We start from the raw sequence: 12192 nt of genomic DNA, 5'->3' as shown, positions 1-12192 counted from the left end.
TATTGCAAAAATGACGCAGCCGACAAGGAAATTTGGTTATTTCTGCAGCACGTGGCATTTTATGACCATCGTCGGCATGATTCTGATTCTACGGACGCTAAGGATGTTGACGCTTCTGGCCGTTTTACACGATTTCCGAAACACGCGTGTCAGTAGCCTGTGTGCGGACCGTACCGGGGCAGCGTAAAGAAGATTTAGCGAACTTGTAACTTCACCGTTTCCCCTGGAACGTGACGTGTCAGAGAAGCCTGATTAGTTTAACGTCTGTGTTTTTATAATGAGAAATGACAAATCTTACCCCCCGCCCCGACCCCAGGACCCTCTGAAAACCCCAGAGTTCGTTTGAGGTCAAAAAGACTGTATTAAATTTGACTTGGGGAAGTTTGTAAAACATGTCAGAAGGTTTAAAACCCTCGATTAAATAAGATTGCAGATCACAACGCTTTTATGCAATATACTTAACCAAAGGAACAAAGATTTAGGAAAATCTTTGAGGGGGAAAAATACTTTGTTCTTTGAATACTGAAAAAGCTGTTTTTAAAGTAATCTAAGACCTGATCAAGACAATGTGAAACACGGGAAATTATTTTGCTAAGTCACAGAATCTTTGTTCTCTAGGTAGATTACTCAAAAGGTATTTAAATTTAAAAAAAAAAACCTTTTATGACCTTTTTTCATGAATATGCCATTTCAGAATTTTTAGAGATCTGGTTTTTTTTCATAGCACCGTTTTTCTTAATGTGGCAAATGCAGGTCTCGTAACAGACCCAAGTCTCTTCAGCCTCTCTACATCCAGACATAAGCCAAACTAATACAAACCTAAACTTACATATAATAATGAACATTTCAGTACTTTATCTAATTTGGAAATGATCTAGATTTTTAACAAATATGTATTAGTTAACGTGACTTACTATAATTCTAAGGCTTCGAGTTACCTAGAAAACTATTTCTAAGTTCATTTACTTTTATCCTACTTATATCTATTGAATTTGGGTGTTTTTTTTTCTTTTTAACAATTATGCTTAGATCACTTCCGAAAATTTCATGAGACATTAAACAGCTACCCGTCATCTTTTTTTTTTTTTTTTTTTTTTTATTTATTTATGATAGTCATACAGAGAGAAAGAGAGAGAGGCAGAGACACAGGCAGAGGGAGAAGCAGGCTCCATGCACCGGGAGCCCAACGTGGGATTCGATCCCGGGTCTCCAGGATCGCGCCCTGGGCCAAAGGCAGGCGCCAAACCGCTGCGCCACCCAGGGATCCCTCTACCCGTCATCTTAAGTCATTTTTTTTTTCTGGTGCATTTGGGAGGATGGAGATAAAATGAGCTTATTTGACTAGTAAACCCGGGGAGAAAGCTGTCCGTGTGGACGACTCTGAGGACTCCCCGTTCTAACTAAGCAGCGAACTTAGACCAGCTCGTGTCTCCCGAGGACGATCCTCCATCAGAGGACTTGGGACACGCACGATTCGGGTCCGTGTTTCTGGGAGATTCACAAAAATACGTTATGCAACACCCGCTTCCCGGGCCCACGACGCAGCGCTGAGCACGGGCAGCCCCTCGGAGGCGGGGGGGCGGGGGGGAGGTCAGCGGGAGCAGAGTGCGTCCCTGGGGCGTGAGGTCCCCTGTCCCGTGTCCCCCCAGCACCGTCTACCGGTCCCTGTGGGAAGTGCTCCTCAGGGTGTCCCTTGTCCGCGGTTCCCATTGCTCCTTCAGGAGTCCAGTGTCCCCCGAGGTTCGCGTGGCAGTGAGCGCGCCCTCAGAAGGAACCTGCATTTTCTTCAAGGAGTTTGGGACGTATTTTCCTATTTTCGGGGATTTGGGATCATTTTTAAGTTCTTCTTTTCCCTTTTTCTCCTTAACCACCTTTTTGTGGTGGGGACCCAAATAACGGGGCGTGAGGGGGCCTGGTCACAGGGAGCCGGGCCATGCACCCAGCCTGCACCACCTCCAGCACCAGGGTCGGGGGCACGGGGTCAGGTGCACTTTGTCGGGGGGCACAGGGTCAGGGGCACAGGGTTGGGGCACAGGGTCTGGGGGGCACAGGGTTGGGGACACAGAGTTGGGGGCACGGGGTCAGGGACACAAGGTCAGGGGGCACAGGGTTGGGGGAGCACAGGGTTGGGGGAGCACAGGGTCAGGGAGCACAGGGTCAGGGACATACGGTCGGGGGCACAGGGTAGGGGGCACAGGGTCAGGGACACAGAGTTGGGGGCACAGGGTCAGGGACATAGGGTGGGGGGCACAGGGTTGGGGGGCACGGGGTTGGGGCATGGGTCCAGGTCGGGGCACAGGTCAGGGCAGGTTTACCCCGGGCCTGGCCCTCACCCTCGTCTCCGTCTTACTGAGGCGGCTCTAGGAGCAGAGACATGCTCCGTGGCCTCTGGTGGGTTCACCCCTCGCAGGGGCTCCGGCGGGACGTTGTCTGGGACGAGAGCTCCCTCGACAGTCCTTCTAGGTGGAAAGTCTGAATCTCAAGGTGCACCCGTCTTGACGGACTGGACATCAACCACCCATTTTATGAGCCTGAGGGCAGAGCCTGCTTGGCTGGACTCAGTGTCCCCCCAGGCCCCCGACCCTGCGCTGAGCTCCCCGCAGACGGGCAGGAGGGACCGGCGCCCCCGCCTCCCAGCCCCCAGCGACCGCGAGCCCTTCGGAGCCGCTTCAGGTGCGCGGGGCGGGAGGACGGTCGCTCCCCGCAGGTTCTGCGCACAGACCGCGCCCCGTGGCGGCGTCATGGGCTTTCCCTGCCTCCCGCGCTGGAAGCCTGTCTGTGGGATGTCACGGTTGCTTGGAACCTGTTAAAAGCTGTTTGCTCGGCTGCGATGAACGTCTTCTGGGAAATCACCTTCATTTCTTCGGACGCGTCCGCGGGTGCGGGGACGTGGGCTTCACCCAGCAGGGCTGCATCCGCGGGTTTGGCCCAGACTCCGATGCTCATTGAGACTTCTGGTCGGGCCCAGGCCCCGGGACTGTCTCCCGCCCACCTCGCGTTCCAGAATCTTCCACCTTCACCCCCCCGCCCCACTTCCTTTCGGAGACCTGTGTCCTTGGTCGCGAGCGATGCCCGTCGGCCCCTGGGGCCTGCCCCAGCCGGGTCTGTGCTGCTTCTGTGCGTCTGTGTCCCTCCAGCCTGACGCAGACGCTTAGCCAGCTGAGCCCTCCAGGCGGCCCCCTCTGAGCACTTTTAGCCAAATCAGACTTCTATGCATATTGGTGAGATTTTTATTGAATATTGTATTTTCATGCATAATTCCAAGTATGAATTTTGAGTTTTTTAGCCAACTATTTTGAAAAACTAGCGTGAGCTCCGCCGGCATCGCTAATGGACGTTGCAGGGTGGTGTCCCAGGGGATTGGCACGGAAGCGCCGAGCAGGGACCCTGTCATCACTGGAGGGGCCCCGTTGCGAAGGGGACGGTGGCCCGGGGTTGTTGAGGACAGCAGCTCTCACACACGGGGCCTTCCCGGGTGCAGGGCTCTGGCTGAGGGGTCTTCCTCTGCCCCCCAGCAGCCCTCCCAGTCAGCTGCTGCTCCGAGCCCCGGGAAGGGGTGCCAGGTCATCGCGGCTGAGGGGCCTGGGCCCCCGCGCCATGCTCTCGGCTGGGTCCTGCCTGCTTACGAAGGCGCCTTGCACCAGGCCTTGCAGTCCTTTCCGAGTCACGTCTGCGCGGCCAGGGTGGGGGGCCGGCGTGCTGGCACCTACGCTGAGTTCCCTGTGCCCTCCAGGTGTGCATCGTGCAGAAGAGGGACACAGAGAAGATGTACGCCATGAAGTACATGAACAAACAGCAGTGCATTGAGCGGGACGAGGTGCGCAACGTGTTCCGGGAGCTGGAGATCCTGCAGGAGATCGAGCATGTCTTCCTGGTGAACCTATGGTGGGTGACCCGCCGCCCTTCCTGCCCCTGGCCCCCCTCGTGCTCCCTCCTCCCTTGCCTCCGGGACGCCCACAACCTGTCCCCGACTCCCCAGCCACTCACCTCCGGTTCCCGGGGCCAGAGCTGCCGGGTGTGCAGGGCGCCCTGTGAGTGCAGGTCTGCCCACGCACAGGGAGGCCGGGCGTCCCCACAAAGGAGGCCTGTGGCCCTTGGGGAGGGTTTTGGGGCCTGAGCTCCTCCATGCAGTGGGCCCCACGACCACCCCTGGAGAGGAAGGACCCCATAAGCTGCAGTGAGATCACCGTCCTCCTTCCTCCCTGGGATCCTGCTATGCAGGGTCCTCCCTGAATCCTCCCTGACAGCGTCCCGTCCTGGGCTCTGGGCTCCCTGATGGGCTCCCAGACTAGGGGGCGTTCACAGGGGCCCGAGGTGGGCACAGCGGTGCAGGCAGCTGGGGAGGCATGTGACAGACGTGTCTGGTCCTGGTGGTGCCGCCTCAGGAAGACTTAAACATCCCCAGGATGAGCCGAGGGTCCATTAGCCGAACACGGAGGGAGAGGCGGCCCAACCAGCATGTGGGGACGGACGCGTGGGACAGGCCGTTGTGGAGAGTGACCTGGTGCCAGCTCCTCCAAGGGACACACTTGGGGCTGAAGGTCCCCCTTGGGTCATTTACCTGGGGCCACCACAGGTGCGGGAGGCACTTCACCGCGGCAGCTCAGCTCTGTTCATGGGGACGTGGTCCTGCCTGGTTGTGCAGGAGGAAGGAGCTGGGGGGTGGGCCCTGCCCGGGGAGTAGAGGGAAGGGAGCGAGGCGCTGAGCCAGGCCTGCAGGGCAGTGGAGCCCGGGGCTGCCCAGGCCTCCTCCTCCTCCTCACCCCTGCACGCAGCTCCTGGCCTCCCTCACTGGCCCCAGGGCCCTCCGGTTGTCCAGGCCCCACGCAAGCAGACTGGCAGGGCCACACCCCGTCCCTGAGCTCCATGGGGTGTGCTCAGCATCCTGGGACTGTGGTTCTAACACTGGGGGCATCCAAGCACCCCTTACACCTGCCCCCTCCGCCCGACAGCCAGGGTGGGTCAGAGCCCTCGTCCTCAACAGCGGTGACTGCCTCCCGGGGTGGTAGTTCAGTGGGTGGGGGAGAAACGGCCTCACCGAAGCGGGGCCTGCTTGCAGCCTCACGGGAGCGGGCTGCCTTCTGTGGTTGACCCTCAGCCATGGCACTGGCACGGGGCTGGCCAAGAAGGAAGGCCCAGGATTTCCCACCTTGGGGGCCTCAACTCCCCCCAGTTCCTCTGCCTGGCGGCCCCCAGCCCCCCCAGTGCTCCACGCTGCTACACAGGGGTAGAGCGGCCCCCAGTGCAAACTACAGATGCGTCTATACCCGCAAAGCGCTCCACATAGGCGACTCGGGCTGTGAGGCATCGTTAGAGTCAACGTCTTCCCGTCGTCCTGCAGCCAGTACCGCCCCCCAGGCTGACCTGCCCCCACCGGCCCGGGAGCCGGGCAGTCCGGGCTGCTGCAGCCTCGCCTCCCAGTGTGACAGGCCATCTGCTCCCGTCCACTGCTCCCCAGCACTCCTCCGGGTCCTCGGGCCTGGCGGGCCAAGTCTCTGCTCTCCGGCCCCATATTCCACTCCCCCGGCCACCGGCTCCTGAGATGAGGGGCAGGGAGGCTTCTGGTGGGCAGGAAGGGGAACACCACATGAAAGAGTAAATCCTTTGTAACGTTATTCCTAAAAGAGTCAGTTGCTTAACAATGAGCATTACCTCGGAGAGCTCACACAAGACGTTACTAAGTGGAAGGAGGTCTTTATTTTATTTTATTTTATTTTTTAAATTTATTCATTCATGAAAGACAGAGAGAGAGAGAGAGAGAGAGGCAGAGACACAGGCAGAGGGAGAAGCAAGCTCCCTGCTGGGAGTCTGATGTGGGACTCGATCCCGGGACCCTAGAATCACACCCTGGGCCGAAGGCGGCATTAAACCGCTGAGCCACCCTGGGATCCCCAGAAGGAGGTCTTTAAACTGTTGTTTCATTACTGCCGTCGTCATCATCATCATCACTGTCATCTTCATCATCTTCATCACCATCACCATCATCACCATCACCACCATCATCGTCGTCATCACCACCACCATAACCACCTTCACCTCCATCATCACCGTCACCATCACCATCACCGTCACCATCATCACCACCATCATCATCGTCATCACCACCACCATAACCACCATCACCATCACCGTCACCGTCACCGTCACCGTCACCACTGTTGCTGGAAGCCGGCCCCTTGCCCAGCACTGCCTGAACATTTTGCCTTGTGGCCTCCATTCCTTAACACCCCTCCACGGCAGATGTTTTTATCCCTTTCTAGAGAAGAGGAGCAGCAGGGAAATGGCCAAAGGCAATGCTGTGTCCTCTCCCCACTGGCCGCTCCTGCATCTCGGCCCCTCGCTGGGCTGCCTCCCATCAGGACAGGCTGCTCTGTCTTTCCTGACGGTCCTGGCTTAGAGCAGCTCCTGAGCAGCGGTAGAGTCAGTGCCTTGGGCAGGGCCCTGCTCCCGGGGAGTGACCGTGGGAGGCGAGGAGGGTGCCCAGGCTCTTAGATGGGGGGGGGGGGTCATCGGGTGTGACAGGAGCTGTGACCCCGGCTCCCTAGCACGCATGTGCCATGTTCTCCCCTGGCACCCATAGGTACTCCTTCCAGGATGAGGAGGACATGTTCATGGTGGTGGACCTGCTTCTGGGCGGAGACCTGCGCTACCACCTGCAGCAGAACGTCCAGTTCTCTGAGGACACGGTGAGGCTGTACATCTGCGAGATGGCGCTGGCCCTCGACTACCTGCGCAGTCAGCACATTATCCACAGGTGTGTGCACACCTGCCGGTGGGGCGCCTGCCTGGGCCAGTCCACTTGCAAGGCGGCCACACTCCTGCAGAACCCGGACAGGCTCCTGCGTGCTCTGCCCCCCCCTTGCCTACACACCTGCCCCCAGGTGTGGCACCTGGGCCAGTCAGTGCCCCACAGCTGAGCACCCGATGTCCACCGGGGGGTGGATCCCGTGTGAGCAGCCCCAGGTGGGCCAGGATGGGGTCCCTGGTCTGTCCAGCCTCTGAGCCCTGCCGCCCCCGGCAGAGTCCATCTGCTCCTCTGCCACGCTCCAGGGGAACTGAAGTAAACTTAACATTAGCCAAGAGCAGATGAAATTAGGATAAAGTTGTATCTGCAGAACCACAGGTAAACAGGTGTATCATCAAGTCCAATAGGTGGGCTCTGTGTGTTTGTGCCCCGGGGGAATCTGCTACGTGGCCTCGGCTCAGGCACCGAACAGTCACTGAGCACCTCCGGGTGAGGCCAGGTGAGGCCCAAGGCCAGGTGGTGGACGGCAGGGACCCAAATGGTCAATCCTGCGCAGCCCCAGGGCTCTGGGGGAGGGGCCAGCCTGCAGGTCCCGGCGAGGGGGCTCGGGCCCCGCGTGTCCAGCACGTTCTCCCGTCTGGCCTCAGCAGGTGGGGGGTGAGAGGCGGCCGCGACCCCAGGAGCAGAGTAGCTGCCTTCACCTGGCTCCGTCAGAATGTTGCCGGGTGGCACCTTCTCAAGGCCCACGCGGGTCTCTGGGGCCTCCGCCTTGAGTGGGGAGGGGCCCTCGGGGGACCCCCGCCCTGCCAGGGACCACGAGGGATGACCGGGGCTCCCGGACCATGTCCCCGCTTCCTGCTTCCTCAACAGGGACGTCAAGCCTGACAACATCCTGCTGGATGAGCAAGGTGAGCCGAGGCCGCGTGAGGCTGGAAGTGGCTGCGCCCCGCCCGCGGCACGTGTCTCCGGGCCTCGGGACACGAGCAGTGTCTTCTCTTCTCGCAGGACACGCGCACCTGACCGACTTCAACATCGCCACCATCATAAAGGACGGGGAGAGAGCCACCGCGCTGGCCGGGACCAAGCCGTACATGGGTGAGCCGCGGCCGCCGCCTGCTGCGGGGTCAGGCCTGGGGGCCCAGGCGGTGTGGGGCGGGGCGGGCTGCTGAGAAAGCCGGTGTGACCCCACTGCCCACACCAGTGGAGGGGGACCCCCGAGGGTCAGGGGGGTCATGGGGGAGGAGGGGCCCCAGGGGTCTGCAAGGGAGGGTCATGGGGAGGAGGGGCCCCAGGGGTCAGCGGGGGAGGGTCATGAGGAGGAGGGGCCCCAGGGGTCAGCAGGGGAGGGTCATGGGGAGGAGGGGCCCCAGGGGTCAGTGGGGGAGGGCCATGAGGAGGAGGGGCCCCAGGGGTCAGCAGGGGAGGGTCATGGGGGAGGAGGGGCCCCAGGGGTCTGCAGGGGAGGGTCGTGGGGGGAGGGGCCCCAGGGGTCTGCAGGGGAGGGTCACGGGGGAGGAGGGCCCCCAGGGGTCAGTGGGGGAGGGTCACGGGTGAGGAGGGGCCCCAGGGGTCAGTGGGGGAGGGTCACAGGGGAGGAGGGGCCCCAGGAGTCCGCAGGGGGGCGTCGCCGGGGCCTGTGCGCCGGGGTTCTCAGCTGCCCGTCCCTCCCTGCGCAGCGCCCGAGATCTTCCAGTCCTTCGTCAGCGGTGGCAGCGGCTATTCCTTTGAGGTGGACTGGTGGTCAGTGGGGGTGCTGGCCTACGAGCTGCTGCGAGGATGGGTACGGAGCTCCCGGGGCTGGGGGCTGGCCCGCACCTGGGCTGGCTGTGTCCCCAGGGTGCCCGCGGGCCGGGAAGGAGGAGGCCGCCCCACCCACCGGGTGCTGGGGGACAGCCCCGCACTCCTGGATGCGCACTTTGGGGCGTCGGCGGGGGGAGCGGGCTGAGCGGGTCGGGAGGGAAGCTAAGCCGCCGCGGGCTCTGGGGCCTCCTGAGCAGAGAGCAGAGAAGTGACCTTCCTGTGGGGTCCCCGCGGGGGCCCCCACATTCCCACCCCAGCGGCCACAGCCCGGCCCACCCTCCGCATCCCTCTTGGGGGGCACCCTCAGCCCCTCCTCGGGGGAAGGTGCTTCCTTCCCGGCCACACGGGCCACGTCTTCTGGCCAGTTCCCGGCCTCCAGCAGGCAGGGCCCAGGCCCGGGCTCTTCCGGGGAGCTGTGCGGGTGGGGGGGTGCCCCCGGGTGTGGGGCTGAGGCACCCGGTGCAGCGCTGCCTCCCCCGCCCCAGAGGCCCTACGACATCCACTCCAGCAACGCCGTGGAGTCCCTGGTGCAGCTGTTCAGCACGGTGAGCGTCCAGTACGTCCCCACCTGGTCCAAGGAGATGGTGGCCCTGCTGCGGAAGGTGAGCCCCCCGCCCCCCCTGCGAGGAAGGCCTCTGGGCCCTGCGCCATGTGTCCGTGTCCCCCGACGGGGCTCACAGCCCGTCTGGCCGCGGCCTCTCTGGCAAGCGGTGCCCCGGCTGCTCGAGCTCTGGCTGTGAGCTGAAGCCACGTGGCCCTGGGCTAACCGAATCCCCACGGTCACCCCCCCACGCCACAGATGCCCAAACCTGGGTGCCCCGGGGCGGGGGCGGGGGCTGTGGGCTGGCAGCCCGGCCTCCACTCGCTCCGGCCTCCTCTACCCCGTCCTTCTGTCTGAGTCCGGCGGCCACCAGGCCCGGGGGGGCTCGGAGAAGACCCCAGCCCCCGCCCCCGCCTCCCACTGCCCGAGCACGTGGCTGCAGCGGCCGGGGGTGGGGGGGACAGCCTGGCGGGGACGGGGCCAGCTATTGCTACCAGTGTGCCTCCATCGGGGCCCGGCCGGGCTGGCCCCACCGCTCCCCACTCAGGGACCCCCACTTGGTGCGCCGGGGTCTCCGGGCTCAGGAGCCTGCTGAGCGCTTCTAGGCCAGGCTGGCTCCCGGCTCCCGGCCCACAGGGCCCTCCCCCGCGTGTCCTCACCCCTGCTGGAGGCCTTCGTCCCTGGAGCATAGCCAAGCAGCTAACGGCCTGTCCCAGTCCCTGGGAGGCTCCGGGCCCAGCGTCCATGACGGAGCTCTCCCCCAGTGGGGCCGTGGCCTCCGGACGCCCGGACGGGGAGTGGGGACCGTCCACATGCCAAGACTCAGGCCCTGGGCAAGCCTCGGAGAGGGTCTGCTGCCTTCTGGCTAAGAGGAGGGACGGCACGCGGGGGGCGGGGGGGATACCCAGCCTCCGTGACCCGGTCACACAGGGCGCCCTGGGGGTCCCCGGAGGCTGAACCCAGGGGTAAGTCCTGGGCCCTCCCTGCCGCTGGCCAGGCCGAGGCTCAGCAGCCTGTCCCTGGGGCCCCACATGCCCTCCGGGCCCGGCCAGACCCGTTAGACCAGGCCGCCCCCTTGGCCTCATTACGGCACGACTGAGGTCGGCGCCCCCTTTCCTTGCCTGTCCCTTGAGGTCCTAGCGGGACCTCTCTGGGGTCCCTGGCGGGGGCAGGTGGCCAGCCCTGTGCAGCAGGGTCACGCCGGCCCGGGCGCCGTCTGACGGGGGCCTCGTTTCAGCTCCTCACGGTGGATCCCAAGCACCGGGTGTCCAGCCTGCAGGACATGCAGGCGGCCCCGTCCCTGGCCGGTGTGCTGTGGCAGGATCTGAGCGAGAAAAAGGTGACGCCAGGCTTCGTGCCCAATGTAAGCCTGGCAGGCGGCGGGCGGTGGCTGCGGGGGGCACGGGGTGACCCGCGGGCGGGGCTCAGCTCCCTGTCCCCCCTCCAGAAAGGCCGCCTTCACTGCGACCCCACCTTCGAGCTGGAGGAGATGATCCTGGAGTCCAGGCCCCTGCACAAGAAGAAGAAGCGGCTGGCCAAGAACAGGTCCCGGGACAGCAGCAGGGACAGCTCTCAGTCCGTGAGTGGGCGGCCGGCACGTCTCCTCCCCCGACCCCCCGTCGGGCCCTGCGCTCCCTTCTCCCAAGCGGGAGGAAGTCCCTCTGCTGCCCCCGGGCCTGGGGACGCCTCGCGGGGTCACGTGCGGGGTCACATGCACACTCCTGTGTGCCTCCTCTAGCAGGGTCGCCCCTTGCGGGGACCCAGGGGGGACCCTCTGTTAGCCCGACTCTGTGTCCCAGGCCTGGGAGTTAGGATGCCAGCTGGGGGGACACCGTGTCATGGTGTCCATGACCCCTCTCCAAGTCGCACGGTGTCTCCCGGGCAGGTGGGGGCGCCCCTGGGGAGGTCTCATGAGCATGAGATCAACCCTGCACCTGTCCCCGGGTACACCTGTCGCAGAAGCGCCTGGGGGTGCAGGTGTGGGGGTCACAGCCGTGGCACTGAGAGTGATGGGTGCCCCCCCAGGCCTGTCTGAGCCCCGGTGCCTGCTCCCTGGTACCCGCGTCAGGCGGAAGCTGGGCACCCCCCCACGTGCTGCGGGTGCAGGTTTGGGGCCTCCCCGCGGGCCTGGATTCTGGGGCGCAGCGCGGGTGGAGCTGCAGGTGCGGCCCCCCCACTTCCAGTTTGGGGCCTGGGCGCTGGGCGGTGGGGTAAGCCCCGCGCCCGCCCCTGCTCTGGCCTCCGCGGTGCTGAGACCTCGTGCGTTCCCGAGACAAGCGCCTGTCGGGGAGGGTCGCCGTGGGTCTGCTCTCCTCCTCCGGGACGCGGGGTGTGCGGGGCGTGGGCCCCGATGACGCGCAGCCCGTGTCCGCTCCGGTCCTCGCGCTCGGGCTTCCCGCGTCTTCCCGGGAGGCCAGTGCCCGACCCAGGGCCTCCGAGGTTTACTTCCGTCTCTCCCGAGCGTCGCCGTCTCCCTGGGTTGACCGTCGCGGCCGCGTGAGCTCGGGTCCAGGCCCCGCGCAGCCCCGGCCGCGCTCGCTGTGTCGGGACGGCGGCTCTTCTCGCGGCGGAGGCTTGGCTGCGTCTTCAACACTTAATCGGCCGAAACCAAGGGCTTATTCGTGTCCCCGTCTGTCCGTCTGTCCTCGGGCTAGCGCGGCCCGGTCCCGACGCCCGGCGCCGTGTGCGAAGTGCCGTGATCAGGCCCCGAGAGCCCTGCACCCCGGCGCCCTTTAGGCTGCTTGGCGGCCCTGGGCCCTGGCCCTCGGGGGAGCCCCGAGTCTGGGAAGCGGGTGGGGGCCGCTCAGCGGGTGTGTTCCTGGCAGCGCTGGGGCGGAGCCTGGCTCGGTCGCCGTCGCTCTGGGGGCCCCCGGGGTCCGATGCCCCAAGGGCCGGCCTTGCCGATGAAGGCCCCGCAGTCGTCTGGGGGGGAGGCGAGGATTCATCCGAAGGGATTATTCAGGGAATACGTGGGGGGGCGTCAGGGGGAGTCTCGTGGGCGGTGGCCTCAGCCCCACCCCGCGGGGACCCTGGCGTGTCGGCCCCGCCTCCAGGAAGCCGCGTCCACCTCCCGCCCCCAGCAGCCACCACTAAGGGCCGGGGGGCA

At 64.0% G+C, this 12192-nt stretch overlaps 1 protein-coding gene across 1 annotated transcript in view; it reads left to right on the top strand.

Annotated features, from left to right (window-relative positions):
* The window catches only part of STK32C (serine/threonine kinase 32C), a 67596-nt gene that overhangs the window by 51718 nt on the left and 3686 nt on the right, over positions 1–12192 (top strand). The window contains exons 3-10 of the mRNA XM_026010654.2: positions 3734–3885; positions 6581–6754; positions 7616–7653; positions 7751–7840; positions 8422–8525; positions 9031–9147; positions 10324–10449; positions 10534–10665. Of these exons, the coding sequence (XP_025866439.2) occupies positions 3734–3885; positions 6581–6754; positions 7616–7653; positions 7751–7840; positions 8422–8525; positions 9031–9147; positions 10324–10449; positions 10534–10665 (933 nt within the window). The remainder of the gene's footprint in view (positions 1–3733; positions 3886–6580; positions 6755–7615; positions 7654–7750; positions 7841–8421; positions 8526–9030; positions 9148–10323; positions 10450–10533; positions 10666–12192) is intronic.

This window comes from Vulpes vulpes, chromosome 15 (genome assembly GCF_048418805.1).
Source record: "Vulpes vulpes isolate BD-2025 chromosome 15, VulVul3, whole genome shotgun sequence".
In the NCBI taxonomy this organism is placed as follows: Eukaryota; Metazoa; Chordata; class Mammalia; order Carnivora; family Canidae; genus Vulpes; species Vulpes vulpes.
This window is presented reverse-complemented; position numbering and strand designations above follow the sequence as displayed.